Raw genomic sequence first — 23,896 nt, 5'->3', positions numbered from 1 at the left:
AAGCCCGTCTTTGCCTTCCTCCCCAAAGGCACTTTTATGGCCACAGCTGAGCTCTTTGGCCACTGCGGGATGACAGGCAGGAGCCCTCAGCCCCGCTGCTGATGAGAAACCCATATCCCACGGCCACTGGAGCTCCCACCCTTCCTCCCCGGCTGCCCTCGGAACGCAGCACTGCTCCTGCCTGGAGGGGAAATCCTTCCCCTCGCCCTCGCCTCCCACGGGGCTCAGAGCCGGCCGGGTCACCCTGCATCCCTGCTGTGGCAAGAGGATTTGGGGTGCATGCTTCTGGAGCGCCACCTCTTTCTTCCCACATCCTAGCAGGGGTTTCTTCCGTGCCCCCTCCCGCTCTCCGCCCCCAGTCCAGCACATTGTGTCCCATCACCAATGCTTCACCCCAGCCTCTCCCTCAGCCTCCAGCGCTTCCAGCAAAATTCCTTTCTGGCCAGTCATTGCCGCCCCTCGGCCTCGACGCCTCTGGGGCCAGCACACTGGCGGGGCCGGGCTTCCTCTTCCTGAGCTGCCCTGGCCCCCACCACGTTCCCAGCCCCCTCCTTGCCTTCGCCCAGTGCCGTGGCATCAGCCCTTCCCTAGGGAGATGAGGGTGCAGGGTCTGCCAGTTGAGCCCACCTCTGGGTTTGGGTACCCGGTGGGGGTGCCCAGCTCCCCTCACCCTTCCTGGGGGAGCCGCATCCCGTGTGCCCCCTGTGCCACGCTGGTCCCACCACCCCCAGTGGGTTTTTGCGAGAGGATGATTTACAGCCCCAGTTAGTGCAGGGAGCGTGCAGAGGATGACTGTGGTGAATCGTTCACTGTGAGGCAGCAGGGAGGAGTGGGAGGCAGCGGCTGCTGAAAGGGGGCTCAGCCTCATGGAGGTGTGAGGAATCCTGACAGCATCGTCCGCCTTGACACACTGCTGTTGCTCCCCCTCACCTCCTGGCATCCACCCCAACTCGGGTCTCACCCAGGCACACACCCAGCACCCCCTGGAGCTGGACCCCATGCTGACACTCACAACACCCAGTGGGGACATCTCCCCTACATGCAGCCAGCACCCGCTTGCTCACACCTTGCTGCACGTGCATCACTCAGCCCCAGCTGCACCCCCTCCCACGCTCTGGCACCCACCCGCGTCAGCTTCCCAGAGTGGCACCACCTCTCGTTATTAATTAAAGGGTGAATGCTTTGCTTTTCCACAGTCCCCTTCACCTGTGGCTCTCCGACCATTGTGCAAATATTGATTACTGGTAATTAATTAAATCAGGCCTCCCCATCCCCCTGTGGAGATGCTGTCTCATAAACATGCTGATAGCAAACACAGTGTCAGGGAAGACTTTCCAAGCTGGGTGGGAGCTTCCAGTTACCTGTTGCTAATGATGCAAACCCCACCTGCAACAGTTTCTACCTAACTGACCTTCCTGGAGGGCTAATGGGCTGGGAGAGGGAGACAGGTGGGAAACCAGCAGGACCTGGTCTGATCCCAGTAAGGGATGATGGATGGATCTTTATAAATACTGCTGTGTCCCTTGTTCTTTGCAGCTTGTGCTCCTGGAAACTTGGTTCTAGGTTGCTGCTGTGGTATGTGGGGCTGTCTGGGTGGGGGTCCCAAGCAGCTGGTGGATGCTTGCTTTGTGTGAGCCTTTCAGCCTTGAGCCCACCCTGGGGGGCTGTGCCCTGTTATCTGCACTGGTGTTGAGCTGCCATCCCTCCAAGGTAGATGGGGATCATCTCCCATCAGTCCCCCCCTCCTGAAGGGCTTAAAGCATTTCAGAGGCAGTATGAGGGTTCAGCACTCCCCTGTCCTGCTGCTCCTTGGTGGAGGGCTGGGATGCTGTGCAGGAAGAGGACAGGAAGGCAAACAAGACTGTTGACCCTCCCAAAGCAGAAGGTGGGTGCTCTGGGAATGAAGGAGGAGGATTGCCTGGGGATGCGCAGCAGGAACCTGCAGATTGGTCACTGCAGCATGGCTTGGAGGATCTCTTGGGCAAGGTCCCTCTGCCCTCCCAGGGGACAAAGCTCCTCTACACAGCCTTGGGTTGTCTGGGGGCACTGTCTCTCCCACCACCAGGTCGCAAGCTCCCTTGCTTGCGTATGGCTGCCACTGTTTGTCCTGTGCAGGGCACCAATCCCTGACCAGAGGTGCCACCTTAATCCGGATCAGTGGGAAATCTGTTGCATGCCCATGCAGCCCTGCGCGGCAGCTTGCTGCCTGGCTGTGGCCACAGCGGCTCATCAGACTCTGCAGATCAAGCACCAGCCAGGACATGGGGGCAGCCCTGCAGGAACCCGGCCCTGGGCAGCCTTTTGTGATGCATTGTGGAGCACAACTGCATTAATTGCTGAGTGAAGCCAGCTTAATTTCCCGCTCTACCAGCAAAAGCGGGAGTAAACTGGGGTGAGATTAAGGCATTCCTTGGGCAGCTCCCAACCCCTCACCCCAACTGCTGTATCTCGGCCTGCAAGGCCACTAATGCTACTTACATTATTACTGGATTATTTTGGTGTAATAAGCTTTGCCCTGCTCAGCTGTCCCTCTGCTCAGGGGTGTTGTGATGTGTAATACTTCCTGCACGAGGCCACGAGGCGGGCAGCTGCCTGCTCAAAAACAAGCAGAGCCCCAGCAAAACAATGCATTAATGTTCCCAGAGCAAAATTCCAGCATGGGCCGGAGGTTAATCACAAATCGGGGAGCTTTCGGCTTAGTGCTGAACAAAGCCAGCAGGCGGGAGGGCGATGGTGCCCTAAGCTGGGTCCTGACCCATCTCCATGGGTACAAATAGGAGTGACCGTATCGGTTTAATCTCTGCCAATGATGTAACACAGCTATGAGCATCTCTTCTATCCTGGACTCCTTTTCCTCTGCCTTCCCTCCCATCAGACCTGCCAGTGCAGGGGCTTGGTGATGTGTTGCTATGGACACCAAGAAGTTTCCCCTAGAGACCAGAAGCCCAGAATAAGTGGTGCTTGCATTTTCTGACATTGATTTTTTTTTTCTTCCCCTTTTTTTTTTAATTACTAATGTTTGTTTAAGTGTTGATTAATTCCCAGCCTTTCACCCTCCCTTCCCTCCTGCTTTTCTCTCCGAGCTTTGTTGATTGCCATGGCTGTGTCCCAGGGCTTGGCTTCTGCTTCGTTCTCGGCGAGGGTGCGAGCACAGGGTGTGTGGGAGGAAATTTCAGTGCTGTAACTCTTGCTCTGCTGGAGACCCCTATAGAAGAGATCCCCCACTTATTCCAGCCTCAGGAGATCCTGTTGGGGTCAGACCTGGGTCCCACTGGGCTGCTGCAGAGTTCGTGGGCGCCTGCCAGCAGTAGCCACTGAAGGGGGTCCTGGAGCCCTTCTTCCCAAGGCTTGTGCCTCCCTGCAAAACATGCCTGCAAAAGCATGGGTGGGGCACTCTGCTCCCTTTACAGGTGTCCTTCATCGTATTTGAGACCTCAGGGTGATTTAGATCTAGACTAGTTAGCATCTGCTGGTCGGAGCTCCAGGCCTGACTCCTGTTTTATAGCACTTCTGTTGGCACTGCCGTACCCTTTAGTACCTCAAGTACCTCTGTTGGCCTCTGAGAGCTTTTGGCCTGCAAGAGCACAATCAGGAGGGAAGTTCCAGCAACTCTTGGAAGTTCACGTCAAGGCTGGAGCCTGAGCTTTGCAGGGTCTGGGAGGCACTCGCAGGAAGGCACCTTGGCTTTCCTTGCAGCCCTCAGGTCGGACTTGGCAAGGCAGCCAGTCCCCAGCAGCTCCAGTCCCCCAGGTTTATGGCCCCAGGGGATGGAGCAGCGGTCAGGGAGTGTCAGCCTGTTTTCCCAGTGGTGAGCAGTGCTGCACAGCTGTAGAGTGTGTCTCTGGGCGCTTGGCATATGGGATGGGATTTTACTGTAAGACAGTCTCAATGTCATTTTGATTTCTCTTTCTTTGCTTTTGAAGCCAATAATGGGCTGTTTCTGTTCCCCGCCACACGATCTGCCCCACAGTGAACGAGGAGCCTCTCTGATGAGTGATCTCCTCTGTCCTGTGTCCCTTCCTCCCTGCTCTGGAGGGAGTTCACATACCGGGTTTCAATCAGCCTCTTCTCTTGTTCCTGGGAATGCAGTTCAGCACTGGGTCAGAAAGGCTCCAGTCCATTGAAATCCTGCCCTTCACTGCTTGAGTTGCCCAAATTGGAACTCCCTCTCTGAAATCTTACAGTAAACAAGTCCTTTGCTGCTTGGCCCCTGCCTGTAGCAGTTAGCATGGCATCAGGCAGCCCGGAGCTCCTGCAAGCATGCTGCCTGTGCACTTGCAGGTGGGGCAGGGAAAGCAGGAGTTGCTCTTTGACGTGTTTTCTCTGTGTGTTTGGGGATTGTGCTGAGAGAGCAGAAAGACCCCCTTTCCGTACGATTCTTCTCCTGGAGTGTGGGGCAAGGCTGCAGAACATCAGCCCTTCGTGGTGGTCTGCAGAGCTGCTGGAGGGGGATAAGGAGTGGAGGTGAGTCTCAGGACTGTCTGCAGCAGAAGGTCAGCTTCTTGCCCATAGCTGGGGGAGCCATGTTGCCCTCCCCTCCCCTGCAGCGCCCGGCTCAGCGCAGAGCCTGCACACGCAGTGGTGCTGCTCTGGAAGGAGCAGCGGGGCTGGGATGCTGCTCCTCACTGAGGAGGTGAGAGTCCCACCAGGGCCAAACACTCAATTGCTGCAATGTTTGAAAGCTCCTTGAAAAATGACTTCTTCATCCAGTTCCTAACCAAACAAGTGGAAGCTCCAAAAAACAACAGTTCCTTCCCGTGCTGCTGCCAAATCGGAGCTCGCTGGTGTGTTTCTGAGCAGGTCAGCAGCAAGCCAGGACTGCCCGAGGGCTGAGTGGAGCAGAGCTGGTGGGTAGCTGGTCCCTGAGTTGTACTTCTGCACCTGATCAGGAGATAGGAGAGCATCTGAGGAGCTCTGCATGGCTTTGGAGCGATGGTGCAGGTGGCCTGGTTATCCATGCAGGGACAGGGAGCAGTGCCCAGGCACTTGCACTGCACAGCACTTAGGACTGCAGACCTGTGAGCCAAACATGGGTAGAGGCTCTTTTGTGGGGACAGGGAAATCCCAAATCCAGACAGGGATGTGCACCCAGCTCAGAGTCACCGCATGCTGGCATGGTCTCAGCTCTCCTTTGCACTTAGCGATGGCCTGATGTCTGGCTGCTGTGTCGCAGTCGCCGGAGGGCTCTTCTGCAGCTGCCCAGCTGAGGTCAGTGCCATGATGCCCGGCTGTGTCCTGAATGCTAACAGACTCTTCCCCTCTCTCGCTTTTCCCTCCCTCCTTTCTGCCAGCAGTTCCCTATCAGCAAAACCCCTACACGCCCGGGAGCAGCTCCACTGTCATCCAGTGCTACCGCTGCGGGGACACCTGCAAGGGAGAGGTGGTGCGCGTCCAGAGCAATCACTTCCACATCCGCTGCTTCACCTGCCAAGGTAGGACGGTGCCACCCAAAGAGCTGGTGGCCAGGCTGCACCATGGCTCCAGCTGCAGTTTGGAAAGCAAAAAGCTGGGGACAGACCTACCTGGCCCCCTGACATGTGGTCACATGCCCGGGGCTGGCAGCTTCCTGCAGGGATGGATGTGGTGCGCTGCAGGGAGGCAACGGTACGGGGCTGGCACGGTGCAGGCAATGCCCCTGTGTGATGCCAGAGCTGGCAGGCTCTGAACAGGGGTGTCCGAGACCTGGGCACTGTCACTACCCTCAAGCTGCCTAAATGCCAACAGCCCACACTGCACCGGTCCCAAACATACCCACAGCCTATCTGTGATCTTGGGGGGCCACCACGTCCTTCATCTGCCTGCCTGCCCCCAAAGTGAGAGGAGGAGGAGGAGGAGGAGGTGTCACCAGCCTGGCTGAGAGGCAGTGAGGTGGGGGAGATGCCCGGAGCAGCTCTTGATGGGGCTGGGGGCAGGTGACAGATTGCTGCCACCCGCGCGTGGGATGCGACCAACGTGCCATGGGATGCCGTGTGCTGCAGCTGGGGCTCAGCGGCCCCCGGGGGCTGGAGAGGTTGCTCAAATCCTCCCTGAGCATGAGAGAGAGCTGCAGAGCGGTAAAAGCTAACGGCCCAGAGCTGATGCTGAAGGGCTCCTTAGCGTGTTTATTAAAGCAGCCGCTCTCAACCAGGCCAGTGGCCACTTCTGTAGGTTGTAAAGCATCCCATTACCAGGGCGTTTTAAAGGTCTCTGGTCTTCCAAGCTCCCAGCACCTTGTGCTAAGCAGGACATAAATCCCTGTCCCCTTGGCCATGCTTTGCTCTTCCTCCCCCGAGGACAGAGGGTTTGGCTGGAGGGGACTCTTCCCCTGGGCTGTCACCACCCCTGCTGCAGCCCTGTAGCCCATGGTGTGGGCAGCCCCAGATCTCTGGGAGGGGGTGTGGGCCCCAGGTTGCCCTCGGGGCTGACCTACATGTGCAGGGCACTGTGCCGAGCCGCTTCCCAGCTCGGTGTGCAGGAGCGAGCAGGAGCTGCACATCCAGACAGAGGTCAGACAGCCGCCGGCTTCAAAGGGGCCAGGAACCAGCAGGGAGAGCTTGGCAGTGCTTGCTGCCTGATTTTCAAGTGAAAGGGAATAAATAATGAGAGGAAATCCTCCTGTCTCACCTTCCCTCACAGCTCTTCCCCCCCCCGCCACCTCAGGCTGGCTGCTGCCAGCTCTCATGCCAGCCCCACAGCTTGTCACCGACGTGTCCCCGGGAGCCTGGCACAGCTGGTGCAGCCCCTGGGGATGTGCTCCAGGTCCCACACCAAACGGGGCCCAGACCTGCCTTGGTTTTTCTTGCTTCTGCTTCCTAATACTGTGCCAGAGCTGGTGGCCTATCCCTCGTCACTGATGAGGAAATGCTGGCAGGCTGTTTCAGAGAGCAGCAGGTGCTGGCCCTGTACCCCCTGGCTGTCTGCCCACAGCTCCGGGGAGCAGCTTTGCAGGGGATGCTCTGTGGGAGAGGAGCTTCATCTCTGCTGTGGGCCCTGGGGAGGGTGGCTGCTGTGCAGGCTGGCCCATGGGTGCAGGTGAGGTGTGTGAGGACAGGACAGAGGGGTGCTTGCAGGTGAAGGGTAAAGCAGAGACCAAGATGGGCTGTGCCAGCAGGTGCTCAGTTGCTCTGTAGTTCCCCCTTCCATCCTGTCACCTTGCGGGACAGGTGATGGGCATTGTGCAAAGGCCTCAGGACCTGGTCCCTGTGCTGTTCCTGAGGTGCCTTCCAGGGTCTGATACTCTCGAGGTCTCTCTGTGGATGGAGAAGATGTAGGAGGGAAATGATATTAAGGGCCAGGGCTTGCCACATCTCCTTGGATTACTCTGACGGGCTGTGCACCACCCACGGTTCCCACAGCAGGGAAGGAAGCGAGGTTGGGCTGGACACCTATGGAAAAACAAGCAGTGAGAACACCAATCCCAGTGTGTCCCAGGACCTGTTCCCATTAGGGCACGGCTTTGTGTCCAGGCCAGGGAGTGGAGATGGCTCATCATGGAGAAGGCCGTGCCCCAGGGCGTGGAGAAGACCTCTCCCCATCTGTCCCTAGGGCATGCCCAACTCTTTGCATTCTTGTTCTTGGCTTCACAACACCATGTGAGTGTCAAATGGAGGGGCTGAGCCCCATCCAGGTGCCATGGGTCCAGGAGGGGATGCCACGGACCCTCCTGGGCTGTTTGTGCAAGGCGAGTGGGGTCTGCAGGGGTTCCTCTCCCTGCACTGGGGTTCCCTCTGGAAGTGCCCAGCTCTGGCTGTCTGGGCAGCACCATCCTGCACCCTGCCACAGCCCAACACTGACATCTTGTGGTGCTGGGCGAAGGCCCCAGTGTGGCTGGTGGGAAGGGAAACCCTCTGAGATACAGCAGAGGTGGGCTCAGAGATCCCGGCCGCGCCCCGGGGCTAGACCTGCCTGTTGCCCCCTTGATGGGTGCGTGTCCTCCCCCTGCAGTGTGCGGCTGCGACCTGGCCCAGTCGGGCTTCTTCTTTAAGAACCAGGAGTACATCTGCACCCACGACTACCAGCAGCTCTATGGGACCCGCTGCGACAGCTGTGGGGACTTCATCACTGGAGAGGTCATCTCTGCCCTGGGTAGGACCTACCACCCCAAGTGCTTCGTCTGTAGCACCTGCAGGTGAGCTGAAGCCATCACTGAGGGCACACAACCCCCTTGCAGAAGCCCCGTGCAGCCCTTGGCCATGTACCGGGGAGCAGGGTGTTCATTAGCCCGCAGCCCCTCATTCCCTGCTCAGCACCGCAGCAGGCACCTCCTCTGCGTTTTCTTAGTGGAAACCCTTGGGAGCAATGAAATGGCTCCGATCCTTCCCTTTGCAGCCTGGAGACCTGCCTTAACGCCTGCATTGGTCCTTCTGCCCCGGCACATGTTGCACACTCCCTGCCTCCCCTTGTAGCCCTCACCTGGAGCCCCTCCGCTCCCCAGCACCATGGGTCCCACTGGCCCCTGGGGGAAGGAGCTCACGGGCAGCCCAAGCGCTGCATGGAGAGGAGTGAGCGGCTCACGCCTCCCCACCTTTTCCTTGGCTGCAGGAAGCCATTCCCCATCGGAGACAAGGTCACGTTCAGCGGGAAGGACTGTGTCTGCCAAAACTGCTCCCATTCTCTCATCAGCACCAAACCTATCAAGATCCATGGGCCCAGCCGTAAGTTGACTGCTCTTGTGTTATGTGATGGCTGCAAGGAAAGGGACCGCCTGCCCCTGGACCGGTGCTCGGGGAGGTGATGGGACGGGCTTTGGGGCCAGTGTGCAGCACTGCACAGAGCCACAGGTGTTCGCAGAGGTTTTGGAGAAGGAACAGGGTAGTCCTGTGGCTCCACCCGGGATTGCAGGTCACCGCTGGTTTCGGAAACTCCCTTGGCCTGTTTGTGACCTGGGCGGGTGCCGCCACCACCCCAGCAGGCACTGTCTGGGGCAGTGGGAAGGTTTTGGAGCTGGGTTTGCTCTGAGGCGGTGCCCAGATGTTGCTTTGTGTCCAGCTGCACCGAGATCTCCGAGTGCCAGCCCTGGGACCGCTCGCCCGGCTTTCCCAACGCTGGCGTTATTTGCTGCCTCTACAAGCACTGAAAAGGCTTCTTACGCTTGCCCCCTTGCGCTGATGAACCTAAGCTAAAACTCAGCAAGAGCAATGAACAGGCTCTTTTGGGTGGATTTGGCCTTGGTTTTGACCCCAGGTTGTTCCTTGGGATACCCTCTTCATGCCATTCCCCTCTCATGGGGCTTTGCCCCCCCAGTCTTTCCTTGCTGCTGGCTCTCTGCCCCAGGCCACTGCGGAGCATCCTGTGGGTGCTGTGCTGGGGGGCTGGCAGAGCATCCCTGCGGCATGGAGCTGCTGCATGCAGGGCTTGCTTCAGCCCGTGTCTGGAGTGAGGGGACTGCAGCGTTAACATCTGTGCTTCGCTGTCTCCCATATGCCCCGTGTTTGCTGCTGTCAAGTCCCAGGGGAGCTGTCTCAGCGCAGTGCATGGGCAGGTGGCAGAAGGCAGGGAGAGCTGGGAAATGTGCCACACCGTGGCGCCCAAACCCTGCCACATCAGCGGGCTGAGCTGTGGGGGTGCCGGGCGGGAGCCCTTGCTGCTGCGGCTCAGCAGGCCCTGAAGCATCAGTGCCTGGAGCCGAGCCCTGCAGCCAGGGCCGGACCCAGGACGGTGGTGTCACCCATGGTCCTTGTCAACCGGTCACTGGTGGCACTGGTGGTGACTGTTCGGATTGAGTTATGAGTTGGTGCTGATGGGTCCCTGGGAGCTTCCCCAAGCTGCCTCCGCCCAGCTCTCACCATGGCCTTGGTGCAGTTAGGGGACGTGGCGAGGTTTGAATGAGCCCCAGCCAGAGGTTGGGGCTTCCCCCATCTTCCTCCATCAGCACCCTGAGCTGCCCAGAGGCAGACTGTGGCCAGCCCACAGCACCGTGCCGTCTCTCATAGCAGGGCAGGGGAAAGGCAGCTGCATGCTCTTCCTCTTGCCTGCCTTCCTCTCCCTTCCCATCCCCTTCCCGCCAGTGCTCCTCCCTGGCCTGCAGAGCAGGGTTACCTGAGGGCACCATGCTTTATTCATAGGCAGCAGCCAGATGAAGCCTGCTGCCTGCGTGTGCCCCTTGCAGCCCAGGTGCCTTGGCAGTGCCACCCAGACAGGGTGGCAGGGGAGGTTTGCCTGCTGGAGCCCACACTGGTGCACTCTGCAGGAAGGACATTCCTAGAAGAAGGATGCTGAGCCTCTCCCTGCAGCCCCAGCCCTGCCAGCAACAAAAAAACCAGCACCGCTTGTGTGAGAGAGGGAGCGGATCCTGGCTCACCTGAGCTGGAGAGCCTACTTTTTGCCAGGGGTCAAAAATCGGCCCCCCCCCCCTTAGCTTTGCCCAGCGGGCAGGGACTTGGTGCAGAGCTGCCTGGAGATGGGTTCAGTGGAAAAGCCTGCCTGCTTGGGCTGCCTGTGCGGTGCTACTGCACCTCTGTGGTGCCACGGCAGAGAGGGAGGCGGCAGGGAGGGAGTTAAGGAGAAACCCCATCCGGGCAAACCTGCTGCCCAGGGGGAGAAGAGGACAAGGAGGAGTCAAGGTCAGGGGTCCGAGGCCCATGTGCTTCCTGATCCCAGCCTTGACGGGAGCCAGGGGAAGCAGGGAAGGAAGGGAGTCTCGTAAACACTGCAGCAGGGCCGGACGCGGCTGCCGGAGTGCACAGCCCTTCCTCTGCTGCGCTTGCTGCTGGACACTTCCCATCGCTCCCGCCCTGGAGGGGAGCCCCCAGGGACCTGCCAGGGCAGCACGGCCCTGGCAGCCCATGCACTCACCCTGGCTTGAGCTTGCTGCCCGGCAGGGAGACCCGGCTCTGTGCTGCGGCGGGAGCTCAGCCAGGGTGGCTGGGTGCTGGCGGTGCCTCAGAGGTCCCAGCTCCAGCAGGAGGCTTTCCTCCTGGCTCCTTTGCTGGGAACAAGCAGAGGTGGCATATTCCCGTAAAGAAATGATTCCCTATGAAGAAATGATCCCCAAGGGGCTGCCCCCGGAGTGGTCTCAGGAGCAGGGTTTTTAGCACAGCAGCATCCCCTAGAAAAGGAGGTCCTCTGGGGCAGAGCTTCCTGTGAGAGCGAGGGGTGCACTGGGTTAAACAGCCAGGCTTCCTTGGTGTGGGCCAGCAGATGTGGGTGTTCCTGCCGCACTACTGAGCCCCCCGCTGGGGAGCTGCGGTGGTCTCATGTGCTCCCCCACCCTTCTGTCCCCCCAGACTGCGCAGGCTGCAAGGAGGAGATCAAGCAAGGCCAGTCCCTCCTGGCCCTGGAGAAGCAGTGGCACGTCAGCTGCTTCAAGTGCCAAACATGTGGGATTATCCTCACCGGCGAGTACATCAGCAAGTAAGTGCCGCTGTGTTGGCGGCAGACTTGGCCATGCCGGCCGTTGCTGGGCTGCACCCCCGGGGGCTGGGGCTGCAGCAAAGGGGTGCCCAGCCTGGCTCACCTGCTGCTCACCCCCTTCTCCTCCCTCTCCCAAAGGGATGGCATCCCGTACTGTGAGACCGACTACCATGCCCAGTTCGGCATCAAGTGTGAGACCTGCGACCGGTACATCAGTGGCAGGGTCCTGGAGGTGAGTCCTGGGGCTGCGGCCAGCCCGTCCCAGTCTGTAATAGGGACTGCATGCGTCCCGCCCCGAGATGCATGCCTTGGGGAGGCGTGGGAGTTTCATCATCCTGCACCCTTGTCATGCTACCCTTGGTCTCTTGGGGCCGTGGCTCTTCCTGCAGTGGGTGTGTGGACACAGTCTGACCACCTTCTCTGGAGGGTGGGAGTTGGGGAAGGGGCAATGCCACACTGCAGACCTTTGGAGAGATGGCTTGGGTACTGGAGCTCCAGAATCAGCCAGAGCACACGGTGGCCTGGGTGTGCTGGGACGTGTCCGGAGCCCAGGGTGTGGGGACACTAGCCTTAACCAGCTGCTACCATGCCCAGCTCTGGAGTGTCCCCACCATGCTCACCCCAGCCTGCCTTCTGAGCGCATCCCTGGGCAGGCAGCCTGTCTGTTGCCTTGGAAACGCATCCAGCACAGCTGCCCTCTGCGGAGCCTGGGCGAGGGGCTGTAGCACCCTGCCCGCAGGCAGCTGTCCCCACGGCACATCCCTTTGCAGGACAGCCACCAGAGCAGGGGGTCCCCTGCCCTGGGCCAAATCTGGAGGGGGCTTTGCTCATCACCTTGCTGGTCAGCAGGAGCTGCTGTGGCAGAGCCACCGAGGGATGCAGGGATCCCATGGGGATCCCACAGCAAGACATGGATGCAGGTGGCCCTGGAGGATGCTTTGGGCGATGGTGGATCTGCGCAGCCAGCAGAGGTGGGAGAGAGTGGGGTTTGCTGTTGGGGAGGGACAGAGAGGTCCATCAGGGCTGGTCCTTCCCGTCAACCAGGCAGTCGGGTCCTTCCTGTGGTCCTTGCTCCTGGAGGTGAGGTGTCCTGTCATGCTTTCTGTTTCTACCCCAACATTTGCAGGGGAAAAGAAAAAGCTGGAAAATCTGGTCTGAGGGTGAACTAAATGCTCAGGAGCCAGGAGGCGGAGAGAAAGATGTCAGAATGAAATCTGTTGTGATTTTTAGACCCCCTGGTGATGCTGTGGGGCTGGGCTGTGGTGGTATAGAGAGACAGCAATGCTGAAGGTGTGCTCAGTCACTCCTGAGACCTTCCCTTCGTGGGAAGGGAAGATGTGGGTGACATTGGCACCCACACCTCTGCTATCTCCAGACAGCAGCAATAGGAAGCTGTATCCCAAATCAGAGATAGTGTGGCTCCACAGCGAGCCAGACTGCAGGTGCTGTGGGCTGGAGTGGCAGTGGCTGTGTAGGTCTCCAGCCCGCTGAGAGCTGTTCCAGGACATCTCCAGCCTGTTTCATACTCAGCCTACCAAGAAGTGGTCACCCCCTCTGGTCCTGCCAGCTGGGCTGGCCTGAAAGCACCCAACCTGGCGAGGGACCCTCTCCCGAAGCTGCAGCCGGGTGCCAGGAGCCCTCCAGCATCTTTTCCCCCTTTTCAGGGAGCTGCCTCTGCCTGGGAAGGCTTTCTGCTGACTTCACGCTTTGGCTGCTGTGAGCGTGAGCTCAGCGCTGCAGTGGCTGCCACAGGCTGGCTGCCCATCAGGGGGCCACTTGATTAGTAAACATCCGAACAGAGCAGGGTGAAGCCAGAGGGTTCCCTGAGCTCAAATTCCTGCTACTCCTCCCCTGGGCAGTCTCATCGCCGATAACCCTCTGCCAGACAGGACCATCCTCAGCCACCCAGCAGGGCAAGCAGGCTGGGCGTTGCATGGTTGCAGTGTATGAGGGCGGGTGAGAGGAACCAGAGGGGACCTGGGACCCCTGCCCTGAGCTTGGAGGCTGTGCTGCCAGCCTGGCCGGCACCCTCGGGCACCACTGCCTCTTTGCTGCCCCATTCTCGGGGTTTTCCTCACTTGGTGCAACCACAGTGGTGTCAGGACGAGCATAGGATGTTCCTGCTGCTGCGTGTCTGAGGGGATGGACTGAGAGCATCCCTGCAGGGCATGACAGGTGTGCAGCCCGCCTGCGAGCTGGAGGTGGCCCGGGGGCGGTGGCAAGGAGGCAGCCTTCCCCGCTCTCCCTTGCCTCTATCTCCCCTGGCTGGTCTCCCAGCATTAGCTCTACATTCCCTCCCACTTCGTCTTCCGCCTCTTCCCTGTGCCCTCTGTCCCAGGCTCTGCTCCCAGCATCAGCTCTCCCTGGCTGGAGTGGCTGGCCAGCTCTGCTGGGCTGTGGGAAGAGGCTGGCTGAATCCCACGAGATGCTCCAAACAGCCGTCGTCTTGCATTAGTACCTTGCCTGCCACGTCCGTGCCCGGACAAGGGACCCCTCCTTATGCAGTTGGGACTCCAGTGGGCTAGAAGTAATGCGCCTCAGCGCTGGGGTCCCTGCGGGCAGAGCCGAGGTGCCACCTCCTCGCAGGCACCGTCACGGAGCCGAGAGGAGCATTGGGTTTGGATGCTGGGGGGGGCTGTGCTGGGCGAGCACCACGGAGCCTGTGGGTGCTGTGGGCACCCCTCACCTCCCTGCGGCCAGGGCTGAGCCTGCACTCCCCACCCTCCCCGGGTATGTGCCTGCTCGCGATATTGAACGATCTCCTGTAAAACCAGAGGCTTTAATTGTCTTCTCCAGCAGAGTGCAAAATGGAAAGGGCGCCTTTAAATAGTTTTAGGCCTTAAGGAGCCTTCTCGTGCTATCCCGGCAGCCTCTGGGCTTTCCCAGCTGCTCCGAGCTGTGCAGCCAGGCTTGGATGATTAATGAGTCTTTAAGGGACCCCAAGTGATAACGAGCAGGTCTCTTCCCTCACAGCCTCTACCAGCCTTTTACGAGCTGTAGTATTAACCAATATAAAAGGAACAAGGTTTATGCACGGTTTGGAGAGTTACTCCTCGAGGGGGAGTGGTGGGTGTTGAGATGTTGGGTGGTTTTTGGAGAAGGTCTGCATTGAAATGAAAGGTGGGATTGAGCTGGTATGTTACTGCCAGGGGAGCAGCCAGCCTCCCTCCACATCCACACCCTGATCTGCAAAGCATCCCCTTTTGGCTTGGTCTGACCCGTGACAGCAGCCCATATAGTCTAGACAGGAAAAGATACATAGATTTTTTTTTTTTTTTCTTACTGTCAGCACACCGAGCCGGTGGGGGTACTAAGAGAGTCCAAGAGCACCAAACCCATCCCAGATTCAGAGAGGGACTGGGGGGAGGCGGCACATCAATCATCAGGGCCCTGTGTCCCCAACGTTAGCTGTCTCTAGCCAGCTGGAAATACAAGTGTGGGGAACTGTAGGCACACTGGCCCATAGTGTTTAGGAGCTGGGCTTTAGTTGAGTTGGTTTTAACCTCTTCTCCCTGTGTTTATGGCTGTCTACTCCAACTGACGCAGCTCAGTGTGCCTGTCCTGGGTACGTGGCGCTGACTGGTGGGTACCTGCTGGGGGGGTGCTGGCACGGGCAGGGTTATGTGCACGGGGGCTTGGGCAGAGCAGGAGGAACTGGCTGGAGCTTCTGCCTTGGCAGGGCCAGTGGGACACCTCCCTAGAGCAGTGCGCGTGAGTCACGATGAGCGCACTGGCACAATGTCAATGACACCGGGGGCTCCAGACGAGGCTTTTAGGGGTAAAACCAGTTTAGAATCTCTATAGCCTGGAACCAGCTGGTGTGTTTGCTCAGGGTGGCGAAGCATTCAGAGCAAGCCCCTGCCATGGGGTGCTGCAGCTGGGCCGGGGCTCAGAGCAGCTGCTTGCTGGGGCTGCTGCAGGGACCTCTCCTGTCCCACTGGAGAGCCTGGGTGACCGGGGCTGGCGCCTTCCTTGCTGCTCATTGGCGTTCATAGTGGGTCTGTCTCTATAGCCCTCCCACTGGTGACTTTCCTGCTGTGTTATCAAGCTTTTGGGTGTGAATTTGGGATATTTGGGTTGTGGGCTCACTTGGGCCAGCCCAGGAGTACGTTGTGCTGCTGCCAGCTGGCACGGGGAGGTGCCTGGGGCACAGGGCTGTCTCCTCCCTGGATTCAGGTGCACTGCAATGAAAGGAAGAGGGGTCCAGACTCTCCCACTCATCTCCCCTGCCTGCCCTAAAACGTTCCACTCATTTTTGGCATAAACTGGAGGGGAAAAAGCCACTGGCTGCTGTCTGTACCCCAAAGACATTGAGTTCCAGGTTGATTTTTATGGGCAATCAACTGGCAGATTCTCAGTTATCCTCGCAGCACATTTTCCTGTTGATCCTTCCTGTTTCAAACTGGCTCCAGCCCTCTCTACCATAACCCTCCCCTTTGTCAGCCAGAGCCTCGTCTTCCTTCTGCTGCCTTAAATTATCCTTCCTCTTCTCTTGGATTATTATGGGAGTAAAATGTCCTTTGGGGTCGAGCTCTAACAGCACAGCCCAGATTCCTCCTGCCCTGAACCAGCTCCTGCCTCCCAGCTCCCAGCCCAGAAAATGAGCCTATAATTGAAATGCTAGCAGACACTTTGAGTGGAAACAAGCCACCAATTAAAGCTATTATCCCTGTCAAAGAGCAAAGGGAGCAGCCCAGCTCCTGCTCAGCTGGGGAATAGCATGTCACTAGCGCTGAAGTTTGGGCATGGCTTCACAGAAGGAGAAAAGTTTCTTTAGGGAGAGGGGCTGGCAATGGTAGGGGGGATCTGACAGCAAGAGGAAGCCTGTGCTTTGTGAGGTTTATCTTTGGGGCCCTTCTCCCTTTACTGCTCCCCTGCTGTGACATCCTGGGCCAAATTTGCTGTTTCTCTTCACACCTGTAGAGGGAAGGAGCTGGTGCAAAGCATGGCTGCTTGGCTGAGTGTTACTGCAGGGGGTCTCAGTTATTTCCAGAGTCCAAGGACAATTTATTAGGGGTGAGGTATGTAGGGGTACCTTGTTTGGGACCTCCTAGCTCTGCTTTCCTGTGTGTTGAACAGTTCAAGGAGAGCAGAAGGGTCCCAGTTCGGCTTGTAGCCCTGCAGAAGCATTAGTGATGAAGTGGTCTCTGGTTTTCTCTGTACACTGCAGTGGTCTCCGAGGCCACTCTGAGCAGTTTTGCCACATTCACCTCGTCATTGCCTGCAGCAGAGAGGGCTGCCGGGGATGCGAGCAGGTTGCCATGTCCTGCCTTGCTCAGGGGCCCCTCTTCTCTGCTCGCCCTTGCAGGCAGGAGGGAAGCACTACCACCCCACCTGTGCCAGATGTGTCCGCTGCCACCAGATGTTCACGGAAGGAGAGGAGATGTACCTCACAGGTAGGGATCCTGCTGCGGTGAGGAGGGACTCCCCTGCCCCACGTTGGGGCATGGACCCGAGTGGGGCAGATCAGTGTGGCTGTGTGGAGGTGTGCTGGCTGTGGGGGCACTTGGGGTTCAGGTCCTTATGGCGATCAAAGCCAAAAGGGTGTCTCTGCACAGCAGAGTCCCAGTGCCCACCAGCAATGCCAGAGACCCTTCTCCATTGCTCTCCAGCCCCTGAGCTCTTCCTGGGCCGTGCGGCAATAATTTCTCTCCATGAAACCTTCCCTGCTGCTGAGCTGGAGGAGACTTTGTTCCTTGTTGGCAGCTTTTTGCTCCCTGCGAGTCTCCCTGCACAGCTGGGGAGCACTGCCGGGCATGCCTGGATGTGTCCCTGGCCTGCGCCCAGCGAATAGAGGCTGGGATGGGTGCAGGGTGACTGGCTCCCTGCTCTCCCCAGCCCCAGGGGAGGTGGTCCAGGACCCCTTCCCCACTGCCCCCAACTCCCACCGTCCAGGTTATGCTGCGAGCAACACTGGAGGGGTAAGGCTTTCGCTTGGCACAGCCAGTGGGTTTGGGTTTGGTTTTGGCAAGAAGCTCATCCCTGCCTGGAGCTGCCTTGGGGGCTATTTCCAGCGCAGAGGGAGGGTTTGTTTTCTCTTAGTAACCTGTGCTTGCTTGTCACCCTGAGTCACTGATGACCCCATGGGTGGCAAAGGGAGAATTGTGCACTGTGAGAGCTGGAGTGGGGGTCCCAGCAAGGCCCTGTCATGGGCAGCAGGATGAGTGTGTTCAGCATCCATCCCGGGGCACACCTGGGCGAAGCTCGGCAGCTTTGCTGGTTCCAGCCCAGAGGGCATGCAAGGGGCTGTGCGTGCCCTGGGGTCGGTGTTACCCCAAGTTTAACCAGCAGGAGCTGCCTGGCTGAGTGCTGGTTGGGCTGCAGCAAAAACACGCCTGGGTTTGCTGTCACAGTTTAGCAGTGTTGGCTACTACCTCTCGGTGCTCGGACGCTGTTTAGTTTCTTAGTACAGACACCCAGTCCCCACTGCCCTGCCTTCCCAATGGGCATGTGCTTGGGGCTGCGCTGTAGTGGAGAAGGCACCCAGGAAAGCCGGTGGGACCCAGCAAGTGACCCCCTCCTTTGCATTCTCGGGGCTCACCGCCTCGTTCCTGCTCTGCTCTCCACAGAGAGACTCCAGTTCCTACCTCCTGCCTCTGCAGGGTCCCCCCCAGGAGCTGCCCCCCCCACATGCAGGGGTTGCACACCTATAACACTGGTTGCTCACTGCAGCTGCTGCTGGGGAGAGCACCAACACATCCTCCCTGGGATCCATGGGCTGCAGGTCGGTGCTGGAGGTGGCAGGGACAGGATGGGACTCCCCCATGGCAGAGGGAGCTGGATGATCCCTAGCAGCAGGGGTGAACTGTGTGTGGAGCTGAAACACTTTCTCTTTGCCGTGTTGCAGGCTCCGAAGTGTGGCACCCAATCTGCAAGCAGGCGGCCAGAGCAGAGAAGAAGCTAAAGGTAGGGAGCAGGGTGAGGGGCATCTCTGAGAGGTGGCACATCCCAGGTGATGTTGCCCCCAAGTCCTGAGTCCCTGCTGGAGGTGAACTGTTGTGGCAATGTCCAAGCCCAGGGTGGCTTCCCAATGCTGGCACGAGCTCTGTCCCCGCTGCTCAGAGGATGGCGGGTGGCCATGGCCGAGGCTGTTAGCGGGGACCTGCCTCCTGGCTGTCACCAGCCCATGCCACAGCCAGGGAGGGGGCACAGCAGTCCTCTCGCCGACCCCCTGTGCCCCTCGAGCTGTTGCTCCCTCTCTGCGCCCAGCTGGCCACAGGGACAGCTGCCTGCTGGCTCTTGCCGGGCCACTCACCTGACTCTGGATCTGGCCCCGAGAGAGGCCAGGACACAAAGCTGGATCGCAGGGCAGCCTGCAATGGCCATGGGCACTGGCAGCAAGCAGATGAAAGGGCAGAGGAACTGGACCTTGAGTGAAATTCAGCCCCAAAACCAACGATGTGCTTGCTGCACCCAGCACTGTGCCTGCTCAGGAGTCCCTCCCCACTGTGCTCTCACCTGTCCTGCGCTTTTCTGCCTCCACAGCACAGAAGGACGTCGGAAACCTCCATCTCGCCCCCCGGTTCCAGCATCGGCTCCCCGAACCGTGTCATCTGCGTAAGTACAGCTCTGCCCCTCGTCTGTGTGAAGCAGGACAGATGTTCTGGCTGGAGGGAAGGGAGTAACAGCTCCCAATGCCACTCTGCAGCGTGAAGCGTCCCCTGAGGATGAGCCCAGACAGCACAGACAAGCTGTGCTGGCACTGCAGTTGGCACAGACTGGGAGCACTCAGAGGGGCAGAGTCCCACCCTCCCAGCTCCTCTGCCTCTTCCCACTGCTGCCTCTTGGGCATCTCCTCTTACCTCTTCCTGCTGCCAGGGTGACAGTGGGCTCTGTCTGCTCTGTGCTGGCTCTGCACTGTGTGCTCCAGCCTCCCCTCCCCTCTCTCCTCCTCTTCCTTTCCATCTCTCTGTCTCTGTCTCTCCCTCTCCCTAGGCTAAAGTGGATAATGAGATCCTTAATTACAAAGACCTGGCAGCTCTTCCCAAGATTAAAGCTATCTATGAAGTGCAGCGTCCTGACCTCATTTCCTACGAGCCCTATCACAGATACACATCGGATGAGACGCTGGAGCGATATAGCTATGGGGAGGTACTGAGTCTCGATATGCCCAGTGCCAGGCTGCGCAGGGAGCCGGACCCCGATTCGGGGCAATGGGGAAAACTGCATGTGCGTTTGCTCACTCCGATGGGAATACTGTAGGGAGGCAGGAGCGGGGATAAGACCTCTCCTGGAGGCTCCCTGTCACTGGGAAAAGGGCCTGGGCTGGAAGAGAAGTCTTGGTGCTGCTGCTGTAGAGTAAGAAAGAAACCAGTGACCTTATCAGCTGATGGCAGCGCCCTGCCCACACTGTGCTGCAGACTGGATGTGCAGGGATAGACAGCGCTGCACGGGAAGAGATGCCACCCTCAGGAGTGATGTGGCAGGGAGCTCACCCATCGCAGCCCGCAGCAGGAGAGGAGGCGGGCACGCAGCACATGTGCATCTTTCCAGGGTGGAGGGACAAACGGCCAGCAGGCTCAGCCCAAAGCCTAGCCCCTGGCAGGCAATCCTCCTGGCCACCCAGCCCCAGCATGGCATCTCTGGAGCACAGCAGGGCTGCCCCTGCTGGGTGCTGGCCCCGCAGTCGGGAAGGGGGCTTGATCAGTGTGTCTTTGCGAGCATGTGATGAGATGATGCCCAAGCAGCACATGGCACGGGACTGCCCTGCCCCGCTCCCCCAGGCAGACTGGGGCTGCTGGATGATTTCAGTAAGTCCGTGGAAGAAGAGGGTCTGAGCAGCTCACACAGAGATGGGGGACCTGAGGTGGTCCTGGAAGAAGACTTTGTAATGGCCAGCAGCAGCATCTCTTACATCTCTAGTCCCAAAGCTTGTCACAAGTCTGGTTTCCTCCAGCACACCCGGTGATGGTGCAGGCAGCATGGCCGTGGCCCGCTGTGGAGCACCGCGGGGCCAGCAGCCACCTTCCCCCCCTTGCAACTGCACCACCGAAGTCTCTGAGAAGGGGTGCAGGCTGCCCATTCTGGAGGTGCTATCCTCATGCCAGCTCCCCCCCCGGCCAGGGGCTCCCTGCCCAGCGTCCTGCCACAGTTCGGCTCTGGCTGTGCCACCAGCTGCCTTACTGCCTGGCAGCTGTGATGAGTCTGTAACATGGGGAAAACAAGCCGCTGTGGGACCCCTGTCTGTCACTGCTCCCTTTAACTGTGTGCTGTCTCTCTCTTCCCCCCTTGCCTCCTGCCGCCTCCAGTCCCTGGGGACCCTCTCCCCGTACTCGCAGGTAATGCCCCCGGCGGGCACCAGGGGGTCTGTCACCTGCTTGCCGCTGTAGGGCATCCCTCTGCCCAGGGACCGCCGGGGCTCTGCTGAGCGTCCCCCACCCCGGTGCTGCCCTGAGGTGCGGGGAGATGAGGAGACCCGGGCCAGGAGGGTCCTGTCCTTTGGGCCCCGGGAAGAGCAGCATGCAAGCCCTCCCTGGCAGAGTGGACCCAGGGTACAGCTTCTGCCCCATGGAGGGGGACGCCAGTAACTGGGAACAAGCACAGGGGAAGGGGACGATCTCCAGGCAAGGCGGTGAAAGCCTCTGGCTGAACACTGTCACCTGGTCCCAAACCCTGGGCTTTGCTGCCTGCACTTTGGCAGCAGGGAGGCAGAGCAGCCTGGGGACCCCCTCCAGCCACAGAGGATGACACGCACGCTGCCTGGCATGTCACACCACAGAGCATGCACCCTCCCAGGCTGCCACAAGCACAGGGACCCCCGTCCATGGGACACCTCCCCACAGGGCTACCGAGGCACTGACCTGCCTCATCCCACCAGCTCTAACGCTGCTTCTCTCCACACCTTTCCCTGTCCCCAGGACATCTACGAGAGCTTTGACACACGGCAGAGGCGAGCCTCCAGCCCTGGCTACATCGACTCCCCCACCTACAGCCGCCAGGGCATGTCCCCCACCATCCCGAGATCCCCCCACCATTTCTACCGCTCAGGTGAGGATTTCAGCTGCAACCCCAGGCTAGGCTAAGCTCAGACCCCCATGTGGAGCGGGATCATCAAACTGTCCCCTGCATCTCCCAGGGGACCTCGGTGGTCCCTCCTCTAGCAAGCAGGCAGGAGGCCTGGGGGGGGCGTGTCTGTGGGGGGCTGACAGCAACAGGACCTGTGGGGCGGTGACCAACTCTGCTGAGTGCATCCTCTGGTTCCCCTGACTCTTGTCTTGCGAGCAGCAAGGAGAGGCCAAAGGGGGCTTTGTCCTGGCTCAGACCTGAGCTGGGGCTCATGGAGGATGGGGTGGGGAGGGAGGTGGTCCCCAGGTCCAGTGAAGACCCCTCAGCTGGCTTGGTAGCTCTGGGAGGGGTGTGCACGAGAGTGCTTGTGCCCAGCCAGTGCTGTAAGGAGGGTCCTTACACACACACATGTGTGCATGCCCTGGAGTATGTCGGGGGGGAAGCAGAGTGTGTCTGTGCCGTGTCTCCTGTCCTTTGGAGCCGGGGAGGAACGACTGGGAAAATCCGAGGTCAGTAAGTCTGGAGGTCCCGCGTTCCCCGAGCTACCCCCTTGCTGCACTGCCAAGGGCCCGTCACCGTTTGCCTCTGCAGCATGCTCGGCTTTCCTCTCACCAGCGGTGGGGCAGCCTGCTGCCCTGTAACAGCACCCGCACATGGGGTTTCCTCTGCATCCTGCCTTCTTCCGGAGATGCAGGGAAATCTCTCCCTGCTCCATCATGCCCCATCCTGGACCACGGCCCAGCACACGTCCCTGTCACCCCCACCATGTGGGTCGCCCCCCGCTCTTCTAACACTGCTGCATTTAACACCCGTTTTCTTCTGCCTCTTGTTCTCTCTCTTGGTCACTTATGGCTGCTTCTGCTCGGCACCGCATAGGCACTGAGAGTGGGCGCAGCTCCCCCTACTATAGCCAGTTAGATGTGAGGTCCTCCACTCCAACCTCATACCAAGCGCCCAAGCATTTCCACATCCCAGGTAGGCTCTGGAGTGCCCCGGTCCCCGGGGAAGCGCCGTGTCTGTGGCATGTCCGCATGTGCCTTCCCCCCTGTGTCGCATGCGTAGCTCCGCCGCCTGCCTAGAGCCAGCTGGCAGCAGGATCTACCCCTGGTAGAGGCCATCCATAAACAGGACCTGCAGCTTGAACCCTCCTCCCTCCCCATCACCACCTGGACATCCCAGAGCCGCCCGGAGTCTGCTTGATCCTTGCGACGTCCCTCTTCTCCCTCTTCCCTGACCTTCCTCCACACCCCACACGAAGATGAGTCCCCTGCGGAGAGTCTGCCCCTTCCCCTGCCTCCCCCCAGGATCACGAGCCGAAGTGTGTCTGCCGGAGGCCTTTCCACACCCATCTGCTACAGATGACTATTTTATACTCCCCCTAGGGCCCGCCGCTCCCTCCCCCCAGAGTCTTCTGGGCTTGCCAGATGCCTGCTCCCCTTCTGCAGGGATTGCAGGGGGCCACCAGGTAAGGGCCACCACCCGCTCCCGGCCACACAGAGCCCATGGGGACGGGGACGGAGCGGGCAGAAAGGGAGAGTGGGGAGGGAAGCAGGCAGAGCTGCCAATCCACCCTTCAGCACGTGCAGGGGGGGCAGAGCCCCAGACCACCCTGCTCAGCTGTAGGCATCCTCCGCTGCCCTTGTCCTCCAAAGCGTGGAACCCTCCACAATGTATAGCTGATGCCCTGGGACAGCACCATGAGGACACCCAGAGGCTCCCCACCATGGTCCCCTGCTCCCATCCCATCCTTGCCAGGGTTTGGCCCTGCTGCCTGCCCTGCCCTCCCGCTGACGGTCAGTGGTTTATGGATGGCCCCCTCCCTGCTCCACCAGCTCTGCTGCCTGGCCCCTGCGTGGGGGCCATAGCTCTCAGCACCAGGCTCCAGCTCGCTTTCCCTCCCAGCTCGCTCTTTTCTCTCTCTGCTGCGGAAAGAGGCTTTGGCTGATGTTGTTTTGCCCCCAGGTAGATTGCAGGTGGTTCTTCCAGGTGCTGGCTCCCCCAAGAAACTGCACCAGCGTGAGCTGTGGTGCATTGCTGCCGGCTGGCAGGGGTGGCCGGTGGTTCCTGGCTGTGCCGCTCCCTCCCGCGGCTGGCAGCACCCGCTGCCCTTCAGTGCATGCTGACGCTGGGGCTCTCACTGCATGTCCTCTGTGCGCACTGCTGCCTGAGGGCAGCCTCAGGACTGCGCTCCTGCTGCCCATCCTGGAGCCTGCCTGGCCCTGGCCTGGCACTGCACTCCCGTGGGACGCGTGGACCTGAAGGTGGTGGTGTGATGGAAACATGGCGTGGGGATAGCATCTCCTGCAGGACCTCTGTCCTGTCTGCTCTCAGCATGCCCACGCTGACCTCCCCTTCCTCTCTTCTTTCCTTCTTTCTTCCCTTTCTTTCTTCTGCCACCAGCTGCCGGCGAGAGTAACATCTACCGAAAACCCCCCATCTATAAGCGACACGGTACAGTCTGCCATCTGCACACCGGGCTCTGCTCCACGGGGGAAGCGGGGCAGGATACCAGTGCGGGGCTTGGTCTGGCTGAGTCGCCTTTAGGGGTGGGGGGGGTGGG

The 23,896-nt window shown here is 59.7% G+C and overlaps 1 protein-coding gene across 1 annotated transcript in view; it reads left to right on the top strand.

The window, feature by feature from the left end:
• Positions 1-23,896, top strand: part of ABLIM3 (actin binding LIM protein family member 3) — a 58,184-nt gene that overhangs the window by 27,297 nt on the left and 6,991 nt on the right. The window contains exons 2-14 of the mRNA XM_009285737.2: positions 5,295-5,432; positions 7,924-8,107; positions 8,521-8,633; positions 11,205-11,331; positions 11,470-11,563; positions 16,640-16,727; positions 18,179-18,237; positions 18,817-18,888; positions 19,267-19,422; positions 20,580-20,609; positions 21,189-21,318; positions 22,213-22,311; positions 23,737-23,787. Of these exons, the coding sequence (XP_009284012.1) occupies positions 5,295-5,432; positions 7,924-8,107; positions 8,521-8,633; positions 11,205-11,331; positions 11,470-11,563; positions 16,640-16,727; positions 18,179-18,237; positions 18,817-18,888; positions 19,267-19,422; positions 20,580-20,609; positions 21,189-21,318; positions 22,213-22,311; positions 23,737-23,787 (1,341 nt within the window). The remainder of the gene's footprint in view (positions 1-5,294; positions 5,433-7,923; positions 8,108-8,520; positions 8,634-11,204; positions 11,332-11,469; positions 11,564-16,639; positions 16,728-18,178; positions 18,238-18,816; positions 18,889-19,266; positions 19,423-20,579; positions 20,610-21,188; positions 21,319-22,212; positions 22,312-23,736; positions 23,788-23,896) is intronic.

Source organism: Aptenodytes forsteri, unplaced genomic scaffold (assembly GCF_000699145.1).
Source record: "Aptenodytes forsteri isolate BGI_AS27 unplaced genomic scaffold, ASM69914v1 Scaffold54, whole genome shotgun sequence".
Lineage (NCBI taxonomy): Eukaryota > Metazoa > Chordata > Aves > Sphenisciformes > Spheniscidae > Aptenodytes > Aptenodytes forsteri.
Note: the sequence above shows the minus strand (reverse complement) of the source record. Positions and strands in the feature narration are given on the sequence as shown.